Source organism: Mauremys reevesii, linkage group 3 (assembly GCF_016161935.1).
Source record: "Mauremys reevesii isolate NIE-2019 linkage group 3, ASM1616193v1, whole genome shotgun sequence".
NCBI lineage: Eukaryota > Metazoa > Chordata > Testudines > Geoemydidae > Mauremys > Mauremys reevesii.
This window is the reverse complement of record NC_052625.1, coordinates 106,771,033-106,795,030: the sequence shown is the minus strand read 5'-3', so window position 1 is coordinate 106,795,030 and position 23,998 is coordinate 106,771,033. Positions and strand designations below refer to the sequence as shown.

Here is a 23,998-nt window from a genome sequence, read left to right as displayed (position 1 = left end):
ACTTACAAGACAGCATGCTGACATGCTCTCAGCCCCCCAAAAACCCACTCTCTCTCCCCCCACATACACACAACACACTCCCTGTCATACTCCACCCCACCCCCATTTGAAAAGCACGTTGCAGTCACTTGCATGCTGAGATAGCTGCCCATAATGCACCGCTCCCAATGCCGCTGCAAGTGCTGCAAATGTGGCCACACCAGTGCGCTTGAAGCTGTCAGTGTGGACAGACTTCAACGCTTTCCCTACTGCGCTCTCCGAAGGCTGGTTTAACTCAAAGCACTCTACATCTGCAAGTGTAGCCATGCCCTGTGTCAGCACAGGCTAAAGCAAGCGTTCAAAAGAAATGTATACAGAAGCTACAGTAAAAGGAGAGAAATATTTAGGATATGTTTCAAGGTGCTTGCAGCTCCCAGGTAATGCCAAGTGCAATGATGATAAATGTTAAGCTAGGTAAAGTTAATCTGTACCTAGAATGCTTTACTCAATGAAAAGCAAAATCAATCACTGCTGACCTGTTGACTCTTGCTGTCTCTTGTCTGATCTCATGTTTCTTACATCTGCAAGTTGGTCAGTCCAGAGTGTTGAATAGGGAGCCAGAACCAGAGTCCATGGGCAATGAAACCTTGTTTGCCAAAAATCTAAGACTCTGTTCAGATTTCAAGGGCCTCAGTCCCACATGATCTCTTACATAGTTCCTTTAAGGGGACTGTATCCCTGCCACCTGTGTTTTAAGCACCTCCCCTTGCACTCCAAAAACTACAAACTACGGTATTAAAAGTGAACAAATTATTGACCAGATTCTCCTTTTGCTCCCTAAATGGATTGGCTCATCAGAAGTCTGTTGAATTTTGGGGAGTGGAAATAAAGGATCAGGCCCATTTCAACTTCATAGTTTGGTGAACATCAAAAAATTCATTGTTCTTCATTGTAAATATTAGCCTTGAAACAGCCTCTGTCAATACTTCTCCTTCTCATCAACAAACTGTGGTGTTCACCCCAACAGTTGATGTGCATTTAATAAGAAAGTATATAACATTGTACATGTGATAATTGTATCCCTCTACCCTAACCATTATATGTTGTAGCTCTTCATAATTTGTAGGCTCTCCTGGGCAGGTTCAGTGTCTTCCTGTGCATGTCGATCGTGAATTATTGTGCTACCAGAATATAAATGAAGAATAATAAAAGTTCCATTAATATTAATTAATACATTTGTAAGTTACTTTCCCACCCTCTACTTGCTTCAAAATTCTACTGCAATGGAGTGTAGTTTGAGGTATTTTATCCCTCCCTTTCCTTCCTATCCCCAAATAGAATTAAATACAATCAGCATGTTTGAAACAAGACACAGATGACCATCATTTATTGAGTGTGGTGAGCATCATGAAAATATCTGCAACAGCTTATTCCTAAACAGATGGACTGCATGTGCATCAACTGCACACTGTCACTTTTTTATACAAAATATTTTCTAAATTTTCTGGCCAGGAAGAACCATAATAATTAATTACAAAACTCTTCTGTCTAACCATTCTCAAGGGTTTATATATATGCTTTGGGTGTGACTCTCCTCTCACTTTTATTGGTCTAGGGCGTAACTTCAGAGCAGTAAATGGAGTGACACTGCTACAAAACTAGTGCAATATAAGAATCTGGTTGTTTCGCTTCACTTTTTTTAACTGTCCAAGACTTTTAACAAGGAAGACAAGGTTTTCTTCCTGCATTTCATATTTTATAGTGTGGAATACTCAGTGTGGCAGTTTTCATCATCTGCAGTATATAAAGAGAGAGGCAAATTTATTACAAGGTAATATTCAACTTAGAAAATGATATAATGACTTCAATGAGCGTTCTTGTTTGACAAGGATAATAGGATTTGGTCTATAATTTTTTCACCTAAAGCAAAAAATGGAATATTACAAATCCAGGATATATGACACAGAAAACAGCAAGCAAACTTCATTACTTTTCACATATTTTTAGTGTTGTGGAATGTGAAATATATCTGAAAATGTTTCATAAAATGTGGTTGTGTCTTGTTATACAAGTCTTACGGTGGGAGGCTGTGTGAGAGTGTATTTGTGTGTGTGCATATTATATATGCAACATACACACACACACACTTTCGACTCAGAAAGTAATAGATCTAAATGAAAGAGCCCAATAAGAAAGGGATTTTGTTTTAACTTGTTTAATAACTCTAAATTCAAATTCCAGCAGTTCAATAGTATAGATACAATTGAATACTATAGGGATGAGGGCCATAGGGGTAAATAGAGATGAAACTCCCATGCCAGCTCTGGCCCTCTGCTACCAGGTAAAAGGGCTCGAATGGCATAAAGGGGCTCTAAAAGCCCTAGATTTGGTGGGGGAAGAATTCCAATGGTGCAGGAACTGAAGAAGACAGAAACAGGCTGTCCTTCGAGGACTCCTGAGGCGTTGGCATAGGCCCCATGCCAAGGATGGGGTTAGGAGGAGAGGAGGGTGGAGTCATAGCACATAGGTCTATGGAGGTTTGGACAGTGCTGCTGCCCATAGGGCAACCTGGTGAGGCTGACATAACTTAAACAGTTCCTCAGGACTCTCTATGTTACAGCAGGGGTCTCTCCAGCCCTCAGAGCAGCCCAGAATCTGAAGGGTGAAAGGATGTCTTAAAGCCACTTTTGTCCTCTTCCCGCAGTGTGCTAATCCTGAGCTACTCCACTGAGTAGCAGCCCAGAATCTCACCCAGGATTTTTCAGACTGCTTGGATTGCAGCACACACTACACAGTGATAATATTTGGTTATGTTTAGTGGTATTTGAAGACAGTTTATTTTTCTTCTTATTCTGACCTTTGACAATTTAGCAACTAACTTTGCAACAAAAGCATTGAGAGAAATGAAAATGGCTTGTTAAAAACAAGGAAGTCGTTTTCTCTATCTCGTCTCTGACTCTAAGTGCTATATTTTTTATGAATAAAAGAGGAAACAAAGTTAAGAAGTGGTAACTGAATTATTGGCAATGGTGGCACAAAGTGGGTAGACAGGTTTTGTAAGCAACCAAATTTCAGTTTTCAGGTTAAGCTATACAAATAAACCCACATATCATGGTATTTGGTTTTCCTGAGCTGCTTTTCCTCAGGGAACCAGGGTTTGTGTTGTCTGGTCCCATAACTGATTCCCTGAGGAATTAAAAGGCTTGTTTGAAATTAAATAAAAACACAAATGCTTGAAACACCAATACCAGAACCAACCCATACCCCTACTAATGGGAAGTAATGGAGCAATACAAAATGGTAGAATAATTAACCCTAACAAACCCACATCAACGAGGAAAATTCAGAACAATTTAGCTCTTCTATTCTATAACTCCAACACTATATTTCTACTTGCATAAAAAAGTTTCCAAGCCTTTCTACTAATTCCTGGTCATAATACTCTGTAAAAATAAGATAGTCTGTATGTATCTCTGGAATCTAAATATCCAAACAACAGTAAGGCACCTCTCCTGTTGTTTCTAGTATTTATGGGGCAGTATAAAAATATGTGGGCTTGACGTTGCCCAGGATCTCATCTTCGTAATTCGGGAGGCAGCAGAAGAAGAACCCCAGGCCTATTTCCATAATGGTGGTGGTCCAAGCAAAGCCATAGGCCCAGCTGAACATATTGACTCCTTGCATGTAAATTTCATTTGTGAACTTCACTGGATAAATGACCAGGGCCATGACCGAGAACACAGCTGAAAAAAGAGAAAAGACAACAACAACAAAAAGTCAGAATGAGTGATTAAACTGGTATCCATTCAAGTTTCTGCCTTGGTGTTATCTCTAGCCAAATCCACCTTTGTTTTAGAGGTTTGAGGATTTTCTACTCGGATGGACTTTGCATTGATTTTAATTGATGTTTCCAACTGCCGAGTGGCTAAAGAACTGGGCATAGACTCCTTTGTTTCAAGAGTCAAATAAGGCATGTATCAATTTTACAACAGGTACCGTTTTAAAAGGCAACCTTTTCCTCATACACAGTCTTACCAGCAGCAAAGAGCAAGCCTCCAATTCCTCGTATGAAGTTGAACCGAAGCGTATCAATGGCGAATGCTATGATGGCCAGGGCAAAACAAATGACCAGAATGATATAGCCAAGAAGGAATGTGGCAGCAGCTGCTCTCCCCCAGGCTAAAATCAGAAAGAAAACATATTATGAAGGCAACAACACATTAAGGTAGATTCATGCCTGCCTTAAAAAGGAAGTGTTTTCATTTCAGACAAATGTGAGAAGAGGGTAAACTCTCAAGGAGAGAACACAGCCACCTACTCTCCTTTGACTGGTTTAGAATGTACAAAATGGTTCTGATCCAGCAGAGAGTTAATGCACAATGTATGATGTTTAAACAAACATTAATTCTGAACAGTATGTTATTGGAATGTCAAGGAATTTCAATATTAAGTATTAAGCACTGAGGCAGAAAAAGCAGAATGTAAGAATAACCAGATAACAACGTTATCTTATTTCACTATTACAGGGCATTTGTTCAGCGAATGGCAGTCATGGCTCTGTTGTATAAGTCTATCATGGCACCAATGGGTATTATGCATAGGCATCAAATGAACAGGAGGCTCTTCCTCAAAGGCAACTTAAAATCTTCCATTTTAAAAAACTGTCTATATTAGCATACCATGCTGGTATGTGAACATAAAAGTTTGCCATTATTTGGCAAATCTATACATCAGACACAAACAATCAGGGATAGATCATGACCCTAAGATTTGCATGTGGAGGGCACCTTTCATGTATGTCTGGCCAAACTGGACAGTCTCTACATAAAAGAATAAATGGACACAAATCAGATGTCAAGAATTATAACATTCAAAAACCAGTTGGAGAACACTTCAATCTCCCTGGCCACTCGATTACACACCTAAAAGTTGCAATATTACAACAAAAAAACTTCAAAAACAGACTTCAACGAGAGACTGCTGAATTGGAATTAATTTGCAAATTGGACACCATCAAACTAGGCTTGAATAAAGACTGGGAGTGGATGGGCCATTACACAAAGTAAAACTATTTCCTCATGCTAATCCCCCCCGCCCCCCCAGTTCCTTACATATCCTTGTCAATTGCTGGAAATGGGCCATTTTCATTACCACTACAAACAGTTCTTTTTCTCTCCTGCTGATAATAGCTCACCTTAACTGCTCACTCTCCTTATAGTGTGTATGGTAATACCCATTGTTTCATGTTCTCTGTGTATATATATATATCTGCCTACTGTATTTTCCACTACATGCATCTGATGAAGTGGGGCTGTAGCCCACGAAAGCTTATGCTGAAATAAATTTGTTAGTCTCTAAGGTGCCACAAGCACTCCTGTTCTTTTTTTTAAAAGAACCTAAGTGACTCATTGACTTTCACTGGGACTTGTGCGCCTCAACCACTTGAGCCCACACTAAATCTATAAAGCAGCACACAAGTGCAAACAACGATCATTAGATGTCAAGATGATTTCAGATCTCCCAGGCCCTTACACTTTGCACTCCAGAATGAACTTAGGCCTCCAGAGCTCAAGATGTTTGAAATACATAAGTGGTAGGATGATCTTTGGGCTCAGTGAGCCTTGGTTGGGGAAGCAAATATAATTGCAGATGATACAAAACTACTCAAGATTGCTAAGTCCAAAGCAGACCATGAAGAGCAACAAAGGGATCTCACAGAACTGGGTGACTTGGCAACAAAATGGCAGATAAAATTCAATGTTGATAAATGCAAAGTAATGCACATTGGAAAACATAATCCTAACTATACATATAAAATTATGGGGTCTAAATTAGCTGTCACCACTGAAGAAAGAGATCTTGGAGTCATTGTGGTTAGTTCTCTGAAAACATCCTCTCAATGTGCAGTGGCAGTCAAAAAAGCAAACAGAATGTTGGGCATCATTAAGAAAGGAATAGATAATAAGACAGAAAATATCATATTGCCTCTATATGAATCCATGGTACGTCCACATCTTGAATATTGTGTGCAGATGTGGTCGCCCCTTCTCAAAAATGATATATTAGCAGGGGCGGCTCCAGGCCCCAGCACGCCAAGCACGTGCTTGGGGCGGCACGCCGCAGGGGGCGCTCTGCCGGTCGCCAGGAGGGCGGCAGGCGGCTGCGGTGGACCTCCCGCAGGCGCCTGCGGGAGATCCACTGGAGCCATGGGACCGGTGACTGGCAGAGCGCCCCCCGTGCGCCCCCCGTGCGAAATGGCTAGAGCCGCCCCAGTATATTAGAATCGGAAAAGGTTCAGAAAAAGGCAACAATAATGATTAGGGGTGTGGAACAGCTTCCGTATGAGCAGATATTTATAAGACTGGGACTTTTCAGCTTGGAAAAGAGTTGACTAAGGGGTGATATGATTGAAGTCTATAAAATCATGACTGGTGTGGAGAAAGTAAATAAGGAAGTGTTATTTACTCCTGCTCATAACACAAGAATCTGGGGTCACCAAATGAAATTAATAGACAGCAGGTTTAAAACAAACAAAAGGAAGTAGTTCTTCACACAACACACAGTCAACCTGTGGAGCGCTTTGCCAGAGGATGTTGTGAAGACCAAGAATGTAACAGGGTTCAAAAAAAGAACTAAATAAATTCATGGAGGATAGGTCCATCAATGGCTATTAGCCAGAATGGGCAGGGATGGTGTCCCTAGCCTCTGTTTGCCAGAAGCTGGAAATGGGTGACAGAGGATGGATCACTTGATGATTGCCTGTTCTATTCATTCCCTCTGGGACCCTGGCATTGGTCACTGTCGAAAGACAGGATACTGGGCTAGATGGACCTTTGGTTTGACCGAGTATGGCCATTCTTATGTTATTAGGGAAAATCAAGGCCAATCCTTGGCTTCCTTGTTCCATTGGATAGCAAGTCCCAAATGTTCTCTGATTATCTTGGGGTTTTTTCTTCTTTCCTGTGATGTCCTGTTAAATATGACACTGATGACTTTATTATGTGTTCACTTCTTGAAATGCATCTGTAATATTGGCACAATGAAAGGAGTGCACACTACATAAAAGCAGCACTAGAATACAAGAAATGGACCTGTGCTCATATGGGCTGCATTCTTTTTCTCCTTAAAAGAAGCAAACAAATTACATGAAGCCCTGTTAATACAATATAAGATGATGCAGTTTAAGACTCACACAGTACAAGGATATGCAGAAGTTAAGGTTCCCATAACACTGTTACCCTGTCTGTATTTCTCGCAGCAAATATTTCCACTTTACTTTTTAAATCTTGCTACATTATGTTTTGTTAGAGTATGCCATATAACCTACAGGATGTGCAACGTGGTAGAGTTAACAATGATTCCTGTGGCAGTCAAATGTGCATCCAGAAGGAGAAAATTCTGACCCAATCCTCTGGTCTCTCTCTCTTTCTCTCAACAGTTCATGAAGGTTTTGACCATCTCCCATTGCTTTATGACCCATGTTCCATTTCTGATCATTACATTTGACTAATTCCCCCCTCCCCATTATAAAACTTTTTTCTCCCTTCCCACCCCCAGTGCCAGCTGAACCAAGTGCCCTGAGGGGCCCCTGCCATTTGGCTGGGGAGGGGTGGGGATGGGACTCTCTCATCCACCCTGCTCCCCACCTCTTCATGCCACTAACCAGTTTTTTCTCCCAGTAGTATTGCAAATGCCATGACTCTGTAGGAAGGCACATTGGGAGAGATTGGCATACTCCCTGCCTTAAGGGAGTTGGCTATATGGCAAGAACAAACATGCTCACTGCAGGATTCTTATATCTTCTGCATTGCTTAGTCACCTAACCATTGCAGGTTTCTAACTCCATCTTCTGCAGCAGAGGACAATTTTAAATCAAGGTTTTAAAGATTCAGTTTTGAAGTTGTAAAGACTTTAAGATGCTGTGTGTTCAAACTAAATCTAAGCTGCAAAATGCTACATCAGAGATTTAGTCTAAAAACAGACTTTTTGTTGATTAACTCTATTAACAATTTTGATATATCTCCTAATTTTGTGTTTCAATAGGGTCATAATGATTTAGATTAACCCAGGGCCAGATTGTGACAGGGACCTGGATGTCACTGTCAACAGCTCAGTGAAGATCTCTGGTCAACCTGCAGCTACAGTCAGAAAAACTAACATGCCTTGATATAAATCCTTCGGAATGCTGTGTGCAACACTGGCCACCCTGTCTGTTAAAGGATATTGCAGAACTGGCGGGGATTCCAAAAAGAGTAACGAGAATGACTGAGGGAATGGAAAAAACTCTCCTATGAAAAGAGATTGAAAACACTGGGATGTTTTCCTCAGAAAGGAGATGAACAAGAGAGAACATGATAAAGGTATATTACAATGATGCAAGGTTTAGAAAAGGTAGATCAGGATCTTCTGTTCTCTCTCTCTCTCTCTCTCTCTCTGTTCTTCTGTCTCATAACAAGAACAATGAAATTTGAAGGTGGGAAATTCAAAATTGATAAAAGGAAAAACTTGTTCGCCAACTGTGAGATTAATTCACTGCCACAGGAAGTCACTGGAGTCAAGAACTTAGTAAGATTCAAAAAGGAATTGAATATTTAGGATAAAGAATATCAAGAATTATAATAATTAATTATAATGACAATTTTAGAAGGGATACTAAAACTTGTGCTTCAGGCCTTAAACCAATCTCTACCTATTAGAGAGCAGGAGGATACCTAAGATGGGGTCCAAATATCCTGTACTTGCCTTCTATGGGTTTCTTACGCCTTTTTCTGAGGCACCTGGCACTGGCTACTGTCAGAGACGGGATACTGGATTAGATGGACCATGGGTCTGATCTAGTGTAGCAATTGCTATTTGGGTTTAAGTAACAACACAGGGGAGTTACAGGCAGTAATACCACATGGCTCCCTGCACAGCCACTTTAGTGCTTCCTGCATTGTGGCTGGAGCCTGAGGGCTGGGCCATGAGCAGGTAGGAAAGGAGGGTATGGGAAAAGAACCAATAAAAGTTATTTCCCTCTGAAAAAGGAGGGACTAAAGAAAGAATTTTGACTCCCTGGGCGCCTTGCAGAAGACACAGAGCAAAGGCTCAATCTAGTTTAAAACTCATTGGGCCAAATCCATCTCACATGTAACACTACAATTTAGTGGGGTTGAAAATGATGAGGTTGCATTAGTGTAAATGAGGGCAGAAATTGGTCCTAAGTCTCTCACATTATTTATTATCCACTGTGTTTTTATGTTTTGCTTTAACATGTGGGTAAAGTATAAACACCTATGTGAATGTTAACACATTTCACGGAAGTGTGGAATTAAATCAGGTCAACAATTTTTCACAAATATACACAGACTCAGTATACATGAGACAGAGAGGTCACAGGTTCTAGTCCAGCCCATTTAAAACTGAAACTAAACAAAACACAGAGATAGTAGCAGTTTACTTAGCTTTCAGGATGTCAAGCTAAGTCCATAAAAACAAACAACTATTTGCCTGAGATCAATCAAGCAGCTGAAAGAACTGCAGAGTAATTTTTTTGTGTGTGTTTAAAGGTGGTCAGCAGAGAAAAAAAACCCAGAAATTTATATCAGAGAATCCCTAAATACTAAAGCTGGACAGGAAATGATTTTCCTGTCCTGTGAGAATTTTCAAAATTTTGAGCTTTTCCATCCTAAATCAGGACAAAAAATCAAAATCTCAGATTGTCACCAACTGAAAATCCAAGAAAAATTTTGGAGTGGGTTGATCGAAATGTGTTGTTTCAATTTTGACTTTTATATATTCAATATCTGTGTATTTTACTATAAGTAATGTAAATTTTTAAACAAAAAGGATTTTCAAACAAAAAATGAAAAAAAATAATTTAGAAAAGTTTGAAATTAAACATTTTGAAACTTTTTTCAAACATGGAAATTTGTCTAAACTGATCCTTTCCTTCAAAAAGTTTTGGTGAATTGGCATTTTCCAATGTACACCAGCATTCTAAAATGATATCATCATCATTTGAATGGCATGTCCGCTGGTTCCTTCTTGTTTCTCTTTACCACTAAATCAAAGAATGTGTATGATAATTATTAAATGCTAGGAAACTATATACTTTCCAGTCTTAAAATCTCATTACAACTGTCAATGTTTTTAAGTTTTTGTCTTTGGAAATGGGGAAGGCCTTCTATTAGGACAAGTAGAAGAGAACCCAAATCTTTATTTTTATATAAGCAGAGTGAGGAATGGTCCTTCTAGCTATATTTGTTTGATTTGTGGATGGTTAGGCTATCCAAAGGAAATGTAGCAACAGTGTAACCAGGAATCCGAGTATTCTTTGATAAGGCGAGTCTTCAGTCAAATGTAGATTTAAGACTTTTATTAGGGATTCAGATAGGGAGACCAGACAGCAAATGTGAAAAATTGGGACAGGCGGTGGGGGGTAATAGGAGCCTATATAAGAAAAAGACCCAAAAACTGGGACTGTCCCTATAAAATCAGGAGATCTGGCCACCCTAGATTCAGAGCTACTAGGAATGTTGCTTTCTGATTTTCCTGACTTACCTCCTCATGTATTCCAGTTTTACATACAATTGAAGGGCTGTTTTCTACACAAAAGGATGTAAATTTAATTTGGGGTAATGTCTGCCCAGTGATGTCTTATATTCAAAACCTTGGAACCCACGCTGAATTTTTTTTTACATGTTTGTTGTTCCAAATTTTCTGTGATAACACAAGGGCCACAACACACTGAAAATACACTTCATAACCTAATTGCCTTATACAAAACAAAGCAAAGATTCTGGATTCTTGTGTACTAGCCCACATTGTGTACAAGTATTCCCATCCACACCATCCACACCATTCCATCCCCTCGCTGTGTTTATTCATGGCATGGGTACTGCACTTCATGTGAACTACCAACTACCCTAGGCCTGGCTCAACAGGATGAAATCATGGACAGCTCCGATATCTATCTCTTTGTCTGATTAATCAGAGCACAATTCCTCAACTTTTAATTCCTTCTGCCCTGAAGCTGAAGACATAACCAGCATTTAAAAGAAAAATAAATCTATTGTCAGCTGTTCATACATCTCCGCAATTATTTATATTATCATCAAATTATCATTTTAATAGGCATTGTTCAGTCAACAACCTCCGACGAAGTGGGTATTCACCCATGAAAGCTCATGCTCCAAAACGTCTGTTAGTCTATAAGGTGCCACAAGACTCTTTGCTGCTTCAACAACCTCTGCAGTTCCTGCGTGACATTGTGGTGAGTGACACAGCTGTGTTAAACAAGGGAAGCTTTAATTTAAAAAAACGGAAGACGATATGAAATGCCAGACCTGCACTGAAAATGGAATACTACTTCGATCCTAAGAGCATCCCAATGTCAGAGGACAAGGGGATCTAGCAGTGAGTTTCAGCTGGCCTGAGCAGTAGAGTGTACTCCAATTCACTGTTGTCATAATCTGTATCTAACAGATGTAAGGTATCATACGCTAACTGGTTACATGCTGGTCATTAATAGTGTGGCCCAGTGATATATGAAAAAGTATAAATGTGCTGGAACTATGTTCTTAAAATGTGTTTGGCAGGTAAGGCTTAAGGGACCCCACCCTAGATCAAGGAGTGTGATTCCGCCTGTTCAAATGTGTGTTCAGTGTAAACTGAGCAAAGAGAGACCATAGAAATACATTTACCTACAAAGCCATCAAACTAGCGAGTGGGGGAGACAGCCACTTAACTATCCCGATGAGGTGAGGGGACGAGACAGCCAACAAAGCGCTGTCCACACCGGTGCTTGTGTCGCTCAGGAAGGTGTTTTTTTCACACCCCTGAGCAACATAAGTTTTGCCAACTTAAGTGGTACTGCAGACATGGCCTAACTGCTGGTAATCGGGCTTCTCAAACTCTAAACAGACTGTTTCTCATTAAAAGCAAACAGACCTTCACCTTCTCATCATCTGTCTATTTCCAGACAGCATCATCTACACACTCATCAACATATTTGTTAAAAAATTCAGAGTCCACAGTTTTGACATGCCTGAAGACCCTCCTCCTTTTGAGGGAAGCAGCTCAGTTTAGGAAACATTTCAACTTGAAGAGTTTTTTGTTTGGCCAGGATTTTTTCCCCCCACCATCTAGAGGGAGTGGTTCAGTTTCAGCTACTCTCCTCGGCATAAACACACTTGACATGCAGGAGCTTGATTTAGAAGGGAGTCCAACAAAGCTTTGTGCTAATGAGAGATCCTCTCTGATGCTTAGTGCTAGGAAGGGAACAACACAGGGTGTAGAAGAATCATCAAAGGGAGCAGCAGAGGAGTGAGTTAGGTATTAAAAGTAACATGCATGCCAATGCCTCAAAATTGGCTTGATCAGGAGAGAGGCACCAAGTACTCACAGTTCACACCAATTTCAACAGGAATTATGGGCATCCTCAGGATCAGACCTTAATTTTACATGTTTTGGTGCTTGGTTTGATACATGGTTTGCGTCATTCAGTCTATTTTGAGGTAAATTTTAACTAGGGGGGGTTAGAAAAAATGCGTAGCATACTAATAAGCCAATCCAGGTAAATCATGTAAATTAATCCCAATGTAGCATGTTATATCTGTTTTCTAGCTGTTACTACTATTTGGACAGAAGACCTTGTCAAGGATTAAAGACGAGTTGATTAAAATAACCTAAAATAACCTAAAAGGGATCTTCTTTTATAACTCAGCCTTACAAACAATGACTATTAAGCAAAATAGCAGTGTATCCTTTTCCCAAAGCTTGCTCGCACTCTTACATCTGGCTGAAGCACAATGGATTTACATCTCATTTCCAAAACCAAGAATTTTTAATCAGCTAACTCTTAGTCTATAGTTTGCAGCAGAATATGAGCAAACTGTGTTCAGAAACCTTACTGTGGCTAGCTTTAATTGCAGTGAAGGAGTTTCCCTGGGTAGGGAGTGGCTGTGAATCTGGAGCTAACTTTCTAATAGAAACTAAATCCTTCCCACCTAAGAAACAAAAAAGCCTACAGTGAGAGACATGATACTGTTTGCTCATTTCTTCTCCCTGTGACTGAACAAGAAGGCAATATTAACAATTGTTGCTGCTGCACTGTTATTGGCTGTTGATAGGTTGGTTAACATGTGATTGGGAATTACAGAAAGAGTCTGTTATAGTTGTATATTTAGGGACAGATTCTGATACTTTTACTCAATATAGAGGCATCAAGGTCTAGCAGACAAAGCACTGGACTTGGTTTTAGGAGGCTAACAGTTCTATTCCTGTCTCTGGCCTGTTAGTGACTTTGGGCAAGTCACTTTGCTGCTCTGTGCCTCAGTTTCATCTACTGTAAAATGGGGATAATTGATGCTGACCTTCTTTGCAATATATTGGTGAAAAGCACTGCATAAGAACTAATTATTATTACTCTTATTGGATAGCAGCTTCCTCTGTAGCTAGCTTCAGAGACTTCAGTGGAATTGTTTGTGGAGGAAGGCTCTATTCAGTGTCAGTAAAGACATCAGAATCTGGCCCTACAGTTATCATCAAGCAGCACTTAGATCAAAATTAAATGTTATTGGCAACACATATATGTCTCACATATATATGTCTGCACATATTAATGCTTTCACCCATATAGCATGTACAGTGCCTCAAAGAGTCATACCCCCTCACACAAACACACACACACACATGTTAGCCAAAAGGGCTCATTTCCCCCCGGAGCTTACCTAATTACACCAAGGAGGCATGGAGGACAGGAAGACGAGTACCACACCCTTTATTGATCAGTCAGCTGAGCGGGTGCTCTCATCGGCTAGTGCCAGAAGAGAGACACACCTTACAAGGCCGAACAGGGCTCCTTTTATAACCAGTAACAAACAACTTAGCCTACATCCTTCTACATCATTTTGTTGACCTATAGAACCTGTAAATGTATCTGTTAGGGGATAATTGGGTACACCGGATACATATATCATTTTGAGGGGGAAACAAGATACATCTGTTAAGGATACATTTGTCATTCTAAAGGGGACACAAGATACATCTGTTGACCCTTTGTACTAAATACTTTGGAGACTTACATGGGAACGCAGCTGCATACACTTGGGGGGGGCAAACAATACATTTGGGGAGCCAAACAAGCTGATAAGCAAAATAGCTGACATAGGTAAATACACGCCCCTTGTTCTATTGAGTTCTTTAAGCTTTCCAACACACACACACACACACACACACACACACACACACACACACACCCCTTCCTAACTCCCCTTAAACTGATTTAAAATCCAGTGCATTAAATGGTATGAGAGTTTCCAGATCAGCTTGGACCTTATTTACCATGATAGTGTAGCGTCATTTCTCCTCTAGTAAATGTCTAGCTGTGGTCCAAGTTTTCCTCCTTTAGCATCATTGGGCTAAATCCTGCAGTTCTTACTCAGTCAAAGCTGACTAATTTGAAACCATTGGGATTTTTGACTGATCAAGAAATTTCTAAAGACTCTTTGCAAAAGTTCCCAGGAGGAGCTTGGGAATACTATAATATTCTCCTACAATCTTGTTCAAAATTGTTCAGAATAGATACCAGCTGTCAACAAGACTTGCCATGAAAAATGTGAAAGCATGAGGCCATGTCTATACTAGCACTGCTGTCAGTATAACTGTTGTTGGTCAGGGGTGTGAAAAATCACCCCTCTGACCTACATACATTTCACTGACAAAAGCACCAATGTGAACAGTGCTATGCCAATGGGCATGCTTTCTCCCATCAGCATTGAGCGGCTACATGGGAGACCTTATAGCAGTGCAGTTGTGCTGCTGTAAGGTCTGTAGTGTAGACATAGCCCGAGAGATTTGCTTGTTTATCCTCCCAAAGTCATTCGAAGTCAACCTTATAATGGGACTTATATCCAGCTCTTACTATGAAGGAATCATCATCACTCCATCCTGTCAGATTCTCTGAAGAAATGACCCAACTAAAGAAAAACGACAACATGGTACCGTTTTTACCCATTCATAAATCCTCAGCACAGTTACCTCCTGTGTGAAAGGTTAGGAAAAGTAACTGAATGGTGCATGCTTAAGAGAGTTCATTGTCTGAGCCTGCAAAGTGCTGGGATCTCTGCAAGGTCTTGATTGTCCTCAACTGCCTCTATTTTCATATGGTAGCTGAGAGCCCTCAGCATCTCACACCATAAGCACTGTTTTAGCCAATTTGACTGTAATTATTAGGGAAGTGATTTGATTATAAAAGAGTATTTATTGCCCTCTGAGAGGCTCTTTATAGAGTTAGTTACCCAACTAAGGAAATAACTTATTTAGCAAAGGTTCTGATGAAATGCAACAAATGTGTAAAAGGCTGAACTCTGAAATGATAAAGAAAAGTATATCAGTAATTGCAAATGAGGAATATGAACTGCCATGCTGTGGGCCTGATTCCCCTCTCACTTACTCCAGTGGAGTTACACCTGTAAGCAAGAGGAATATCAAGTCATGTCTGTTATTTTCTTCCCTTCTTATCAGAGTTCCTTAAGAACAATATAACTGAAACATTTTCAGTATTGTAACTATTACATTTAACTAGGAGCCCATTTTTTTCTAGCATTTAAAAGTCTAACTACTGTGTGAATAGTAAATTGTGTGCATGTTTTGTTTTAAGGCTTGACCTTAAATCACATAAGGCTTTTTTGAGAGATGATTTAGAAAGTAGTGTGTGGCTAAGAACCTGTCCACTCTGCAATTGAAACTACCTAAAAAACATACACTGAACCGGTTTGTTTCAGGTTTTGGCTGTAGTATGGACAGGACAAAGTTCTTATCTTCAATTTGCCCTGCAAAGAAGGGGCAGAAAGATTGTACTGTGGTTAAGCAAGTGGACTAGGACTCAGATAGGCATTCCATTTCCAGCTCTACCACAGAATCCCTCTGTAAATCTGCCCAAGACACAATCACTCTGCCACAGGTCCCCCATAAAATGGAGGTACTAATGCTACCCTACCTCGCAGATGGACTGAGAGGATTAATTCATGAATGTTAGTAGGTTTCCACTTACTATTGTGGTGACGATCATGGAAATAACTAGACTAGAACATGCATGCAGTGTTGTTGTAGCTGGGTCGGTCCCAGGATATTAGAGAGTGACCTGAAGGAGAGCTCTGTGTAGCTCAAAAGCTTGTCTCTCTCACTAATAGGGTGACCAGATAGCAAATGTGAAAAATCGGGGCGGGGGTGGGGGATAATAGGCGCCCATATAAAAAAAAGCCCCAAATATCAGGACTGTCCCTATAAAATCGGTCATCCTACTCACTAATGCAAGTTTGTCTAATAAAAGATATTAGCTCACCCACCTTGTCTCTCTAGAACAGAATAATTCAATAAAGATTCTGTGAGAGATTTGCAAGGAGGATGAAAGTGGAGAATTATTATTATTTGTATTACTGTAGTAGTTAGGGATCATGGATCAGGGCATCATCATTCTAGGCATTGTACAAAGATGTAACAAGAAGACAGTCCCTAACTTACTAAGAGAAAAAGATGTTGTACAAAGAAAGCTGCTGAATTATCCCATTGTGTTGTTTCATATAAATACATGAGCTACTAAAATTGACCTCTGTGCTGCAAATAGCATTTATTCTTATTGATACAAAAATTTGACTGGTATTAACAGGCCTTGCATGTTGACAGTGGAATCACTAAAGGAGCAGTAGCTCCACATTGTCGTACCTAGGTTCAGAGGTTGGCTTGAACCAAAGACATATATAAGAACATGTAGGGAATGTTTAGATTCAGATCTGGATAATAACTTTATGGCTCAAGATTATCTGTTTCAAATATGTTGCTCTTTGTTACAGTTTTATTTCAACCTCACTCCTTCAAAGAAGTACACAATATATGCTGTGGTCAATGTACTCCACTGACAGATAGAAAACCTGGTTCTCATGCCACTCAGTGCTGAGAAAGGCTGTTCCCTCAATCTGGCAATATGAAAAGCCCTATAATGTTCTGCTCATGGTGATTTATTGAACTAAGTAGAAATGAAGTCTCGTGTGTGTTAATTTGGGATCCAATTCTGGCTGCTCAGGCACCGTGGGGAGATGTGGAGATGGAGCTAGCCAATGGGAGATGCCGACCAGAGGCGGGTGAGAAAAATCCCACCAATCTTTTGGAGATAAGCACCGAAGTCTGGACTGTGGAAAGGCACTTCGCTCTGGTGGTGGTCCGTGAACTGGGTGAAGATAGGTGTTCGGCCACCTTAGTTGCAAATGGCCTAAAACAAAATGGCCAGGGGAATGGATGACCTCCCTTACCACCATTAGCCCAGGGTTACTCACCCCGGTTGTGGGAGACCTTCCTTTCAAGTTCCCCTTCCTCCTGAATGGAAGAAAGGATTTGCCATCTCCCAGGTGAGTGCCCCACGCACCAGGTTATATTCAGGGCCCCAATTAATATGTAATTAGTCAGTTGTTTAAAGTTGAACGTGTTCAATAGGAGAGATTGGGGGAAGGCATGTCAAAGTATTCCATAGCCTAATGATTAAGGCACTCACCAGAGAGATGATGGGTCCTTGTTCAAATCCCTTCTCTCCAAATAGACACGGGGCTGGGGCGGGTAGCGGCAGTGGCTGGGAGCCCCTTTTAAATCGCTGGCCTTGGGGAAGCTGCCCCATTTCCCACCCCCGTCAGTGGCTCGGGGGGTGGGGGCAAAAAGGGCAACTATGTTAAAGCACGGCCACGCCAGCACTTTAACATCGGCTGCGTACGGGCCGGTACCAGTTTCTTACCAGTACACCGTACTGACCTACTTTCACCCCTGGCTAACGGTATAAGGGAGGTCTTTCTTTGGTACCCTCCACCCCCATGCTTGAGGGGCCTGATCTGGTAGGTGACCTCTGAGCATGTCTACAGTCTCAGGCTTCACACGTGACTTAGGCAGCCCAACATCTATCCCTCCTGATTTGTGAATCGCTGAGGCTTAGGCAGGAAATAGGTGATGTACTGGCCGCCACTTCCCGCATCTCCCATTGGCAGGGAACAGTGATCCGCAGCCACTGGGAGCTGCGGGGCGCCGTGCCTGCAGACGGTCAATGTAAACAAAATGTTTCATGGTCCACCAGTGGTTCCTGATGGGCCACGTGGCGAAGGTTGCCGACCCCTGCTCTGTATAATGACTAGAATCTAGTATTGGATGGTATTTGCAAGTCACTGCAAATATTGAAATTCCACTTGGCATGTGCACAAGCACTGTGTGGATTTTTCAAGATCTGCAAATAAGCCTAACATTTCACACTAAATCTGAAGGACTTTAACCTGCATTTGTCCTATGCATGGCAGTTTTCATTGAAATTGATATAAGTTCTGCATGCCAAAGGACTGCAGAAACAGGCATAATATGAGAAAATAGAAAGATTGCATGGATTAAAGATTCTTTCATCTTATTGTGCACCACATTCAACTTAGCAAAACAGGAGCAATCATTTTCTAGCAACAGGCAACAAGCATATTCAAACATGTCAAAAGCCTGCAGCACAATACATTAAATATTTAAAAGGCTTTGGCTAAGGCTTTGGGAGACATACCTTGTTCTGGAGAGATCATATAGCCAAGAGTCAAGAAAATAAAAAGTTGTTGCGCCAACTTTTGGGCCTGCACTAAATTATGGGTGCAGCAGAGAAGCTGGAAATCAAGCCAATAGGAGGGGAATAGAGAAGAAACATGGAGTTCACGCCTCACAAAAATGTCAAGTCACTTCTGCCCCCTTATAGCTATATTGTCTTTCTTCATGTCTCCATGCTTATGAAAGGGGGAAATGTAATCATACTTGTGATATGGTTTGTGATACTGGACACTTGTCCTCCTTAACATTTTTGTATTAGTGTAGATAAAAGGAAACACACAAATAAAATACATATTTTATTAAAAACCTGATCATAGGTGCACCTTTTGCTTTAGTTTTCAGTCTATACCAATAGTAAAGACAACTTTTAAATTTTATTACAGGAGTTTATTACAGGTACAGGAAACCTACCATGATGCATTCATGATGCATTTGGCTATGGAGCCAAAAATTAGCATTCCCACTCTAGCCAAAAAGGATCAGTGGAAGGCATTTTTGATTTCCAGCTCAGAGCTGGTCAATAAGAAATGGCATTAACTTAATCCAAAGGGCTCAGTTTGCCCATTCTCTCCAGATCCAAAGCATGTCCTAGTACAGAGAGCGGAAGCATGAGCTTGTGATTAAAACACAGGATTAAGAGCAGCCAGGAATTCCGAATTCACTATCCAAATTTTGCCAAAGACTTCCTGTTCAACCTTGGGCAATTCATTTAGTCCCAAATTTTCAAAAGTGTCCATTAATCTGGGGTGCCCCACTTGATGCACCTATGGACTAGTTTTCAGAGACACTGAGCATGCAGAGCAACAGATGAAGTCAATGGGAGTAAAGTTGGACACCCAAAATTAGTAAACATTTTTTAAAATGTGGACATTCACCCTTCTGTGCCTCAGTTTCCCCATCTATAAATAGGAGTTCATAGTTGCCTATTGTGTTTTGAGGATTAATTCACAGATGTTTTTTACTTGACTTGAGATCCTCAGTTGGAAGGTGCTATAGAACTCCAATGCATTTGTCTGAGAAAATACAAAAGCAGGGAAGAAAGACCATCATGAAAAGCCCAGGGCCAGCCTGGACCTTAAATTCCAACCCTTTGTCTTCGAGGGACATGGGTCCAGATCCACAAAGGAATTTGGGTGTTGCAATGCTGAGCTGAACTTTTAGGTGCCTGGAAAAATCACAGGAACAGCACCGCAATCCACAAAGCCTGAGTGGGGCACCTGGGCTCTCTGTACAATGAGTGGGGAAATACAAGTGCCTTAGACTGTGATCCACAAAGGCAGGGAGCTGCCTACACTAGCCAATGGAGATATGCTAAGCTGTGCCCGTCTCTTGGAGAAAGGTGCCCAAGTCCAGCTGCAGGGAGGCGCCTAGCTCTGCTAGTGATCCACAAACTGGGGGAAGATAGGCATTCAGCTGCCTAAATGCAAGCCACACCCAAAGCAAATTGCCTGGGGGAGGACCTGCCTTACAACCTTTAGTTTACTAGATAGGTACTCACCCAGGATGCAGGAGGTCCCTGGTTTCAGTCCCCCCTCCACTTGAAGGGGAGAAGGGATTTGAATAGGGCTCAGCCATCTCCCCAGCAAGTGCTCTAACAACCAGACTATAGTAGAGTTATTCTATCTTTTACTGGCACAATTAATATATAATTATTCATTTGCTTAATTAAAGTGGAACAACTTAGAGAGGAGAGACTGAGAGAGCCCCATATCAGAATATTTCATAGCCTACTATCTCCTAGGCCACTGACCTGAAAGAGATGACAGATCCCTATTCAAATCCCTTCTACCCCCTCCAGGGTGGGGAGAAACATCCTAGGTGTGTTCCTTAACCACTGAACTAGGGAGGACTGCCTCCTTTCCTCCCATCTGCTTTTTGTGAACTCACCTGAGGGGCTGGATCTGACAGCTGTGATCAGAGGCCACCTACCAGATCAGGCACACAACTTAGCCATCTTGTTGCCTGTCTTTCTTGTAGTCATCTTAGACAGGCGTGCAGACGCCTACAGTGCTGCCAAAGTGTGCATGCTCAGGCAGGAGATAGGCACCCACTCTCCTACAGTGAGGCTGCAGTGTACACATTGAGAGGAAAAAACATGGGTGCTAAGTAAATTTAGGAACCTACAGGATTAGGCAGCAGTGGGAGTTTTGTGGCTCATAGCAGTACCTAAAAAAGGGACATAGATTCCTGAGACTGTGGGCTAGGTGCCTAAGTACCTTTGTGGATCATGTCCCTGGCGCCTAGGGAGAAACAATACCATTGTGGAACTGATTAATATAACATTAATGTGGGATTGGGGAGGGGAAGGATGCCAAAGGGCATCAGGAGTAGAAATGGAGTCCCCAAATAGAGCAAATAGCAAACACGCTTGAAAAATTCCACTAGCCCAGAGTGAATAACTTCTTTCTGACTAGTGAACAAATCACCATTATCTTTTCATTACTATCAGTCAATGCAGAGCAGGGCCAGCGAGCACAATTTGTGCAGGGATGGTACGTTTTCATGACAGTTTTGGAAGGCTGAACCAAATGGACACTAACAGTCTGTGTCTCTACTGCTGTGCATCTTGCACAGACATTTATATGTATAAGGTGAGTGTAACATGCTACTATTCTGATTTGGTAGTATTTATACACTCACTTTAGACAGGTGCAAATAAGTATACAAGCTGCACAACAGTTGAGAATCAGGCAATTAGCCAAAGTACCCTTATGACTTGAATTAATATTATCTATTTGGACTTCATCAGAGTCCAAACTTTTATCAAAACTCCTCCAAGTATGAAAACCTTAATTCAGACCTTTCTCAAAGAAAAAAACACTTTCTCCTTTCAACGTTTTGTTTCATAACCACATCACAAGTGGTGTGGTGTGCCCTCTGATATAATTTTAGAGGCACGTTCTGCAACCTGATATTTATTGTGGACATCTCTGCTTCACAGCTTCTTTTTTACATCCCAACAGTTCCTTGCCAGTGAAGGATGATCCATCTTGTTAAACCCAAGTTTACCCATACAGCTTGCTATTTATTGCTTTATGGACTTGGCCTGCAATAATTATTCACTTCTGGAAAGCAGAGATTGTAGTTATTTCTAAAGAAATTAATCTCAAATGATTCAAATGTTCCCTGCACTATGTTTCCATATGTGTCTTTGTACCATGAACATACATAACCTCTAGCCCTATGAAAATAGCAATCATCCCTCTTTTTTTTCTAAAGAGATCACCCTTTGTTCCACTCTTTCTCCAAAAAATGTTCCATGTATCCCATCAAACTGATGAGACATGAGTTGAGTGAGGTAAGCTCAGTCATGTGACCTAGACTCACTAGGGGCTGCCACCCCCATTGCAATCACTTACCATAGTCCATCAGGGAGATGCATGTCCAGTCAGGATCACCGTTGAACTTTGTACAGCTTTCCCATAACGAGGCTTGATGCTGATAGGGGAACGACTCTGACTCCAGCCAGCCCCTGCCGGCCAGCGCAATGAGGCCAAAGATGACCGCTATGCCTAACATCAGAGGCAAGATCCATCTGCACCTTGTGTAGTCAAGGCCACACTGCACCATCTTGTGGAATGGTCAGTGGCTTCTCTAGAGGCCAGGTGCACAAACTGATGAGCTTTTTCTGCTACTGACTCAGCAGCGTGAGACAAAGGGGTTTTATTAAGGCTCCTGAAGAGTGTGTGTATATGTATGAATGTGTGAGTGAGAGCAGCTTTTTAACTGGAATAGACACTGAAGGAGGGAGCTCCACCTAAATTCCAATGACTAAGAGCTGTAGCCGTGGCACCAGAAACCTGTTGAGCTGCACTGAAGTTGCAGGGCTGGGCTGGCTCATCTGCCTGGCTCCTCTTTCCTCTCTGCTGATTCGTAAACACATCAGGCACCATTACACTCCCTGGCCCTGGGCTTTTAACCCTTTCCTGGCTGTCACTTCCCACTAAGGAGCAACTTGGATTAAACAAGGTGCTTTTGCACTAGAGTGGGTGCAGGTAGCACTTGATCTGAGCTCATTATACTAAAAGCTAAAAAACAATTTGCATTGTACGCTCTTTTGTCATAGTTGCCTGAAACTTTCCCCTTTAAGGCTGAAATGTTCCATGCTGGGCCTCTGCTCCAAGGCAGGGCCAGCTTTAGGCCTATTCCACCAATTCCCCCGAATTGGGCCCCGTGCCTAAGAGGGCCCCGTGAGAATCCCTTCCCTGGCTAGAGGTGCCTTCTTAATTTTTACTCACCCGGAGGCAATCCGGGTCTCCAGCGGCACTTTGGCGGCAGGTCCTTCGCTCGCTCCAGGTCTTTGGCGGCACTTCGGTGGCGGGTCCTTCAGTGCCACTGAAGACTTGGAGCACCGCCCGGTGAGCACAAGCCCCATGTGGTTTTTTATGTGTGTATTTTTTTTTAAGTCATCCCTGCTGGGGCCCCATCAAAACTGTTTGAATTGGGCCCCGCACTTCCTAAAGCTGGCCCTGCTCCAAGGGGAAATCTTTTAAGCCTGTTTCCTCAGCCACTACAAAGTTAGGACAGTGAAGAAAATTTCTGACTCTTCCTTGGAAGAGTTATGGCAAAAATCAACAGCTGAAATTTGACAGTTACAATAGGGCATGGCTTGGAAGTATAGAGGAGCAGTGCATGTTTCTATGGGGAGAAAATAGGTCTGATTTGACTATGCTCTACGAATATTCTCAGCAGGCGCAGTACAATATTTGGGCCTAATTCTCCATTGCCCGAATGTAAATGCTACTAAAACAGATTACTCCATTCGCACTAGTGATAACCTTTGCTTCCTCTTTGCACGGAAGTAAGACTATATAATGTAGTGGAGAATTGGGCCCCTCTGGGATTGGGGACTGTGCCTTTAACTGCTGACCCTCCCAGAGAAAGAGCCTGGGCAGGGTGCTGTGAAGCTGATGTTATATTATGCACCACCAGTTGGAATGGACACAGAATAAAGCAGATCTTCTGCAACCCCCTTAAGCACTGAGTGCTCACTGAACACCATACAGCCTCCAGTAAGAGACACATGTGCATGGCTAGATGCCATAACTCAGTGGTTCTCAGCCAGGGGTATGCGTACTTTTGCATTTTTATGTCAGATTCTGTAAGCAAGTAGTTTTTAAGCAAGGTGAAACTTGGGGTACACAAGACAAATCAGACTCCTGAAAGGGGTACAATAGTCTGGAAAGGCTGAGAGCCACTCCCATAACTGATACATATTGAAATAGATCCACAGTGGTTTCCCAGTTTAAGCTAGAGAAACCTTTTGGGCAATTGATCAACTAGTAAAAGGCTCCACCTACTTCCGTGCTCCACACCCCATCAAAATGTTCCTCTGGCTGAGAGAAGTGGGCAGGTGGCTGGGAGGTCAGCAATCCTAAAGTCTGTTCCTACCCTTTCCACTGCCAATACCTGCAGCTTCACT

General features: G+C 41.7%; 1 protein-coding gene across 1 annotated transcript; it reads right to left on the bottom strand.

The window, feature by feature from the left end:
• Positions 1 to 1,380: 1,380 nt before the first annotated feature.
• On the bottom strand, positions 1,381 to 22,257 carry LOC120401371 (p53 apoptosis effector related to PMP-22-like). The gene is made up of 3 exons (XM_039531288.1): positions 21,936 to 22,257; positions 4,015 to 4,158; positions 1,381 to 3,722 (listed from the first exon to the last, which is right to left on the bottom strand). Exons 1-3 carry the CDS (start codon positions 22,144 to 22,146, stop codon positions 3,508 to 3,510), a joined length of 570 nt encoding a protein of 189 aa, XP_039387222.1. The 5' UTR covers positions 22,147 to 22,257; the 3' UTR covers positions 1,381 to 3,507.
• Between the last annotated feature and the right edge of the window lie 1,741 nt (positions 22,258 to 23,998).

Bases quoted from the DNA above. Each gene is read 5' to 3' on its own strand.
- LOC120401371 (XM_039531288.1), bottom strand. From the start codon at position 22,146: ATGGTGCAGTGTGGCCTTGACTACACAAGGTGCAGATGGATCTTGCCT. The intron at 4,159-21,935 runs GTAAGTGATTGC...TTCTGATTTTAG, and splicing joins CATCTCCCTGATGGACTATG to CCTGGGGGAGAGCAGCTGCT. The intron at 3,723-4,014 runs GTAAGACTGTGT...CTCTTTTTTCAG, and splicing joins AGGCTTGCTCTTTGCTGCTG to CTGTGTTCTCGGTCATGGCC.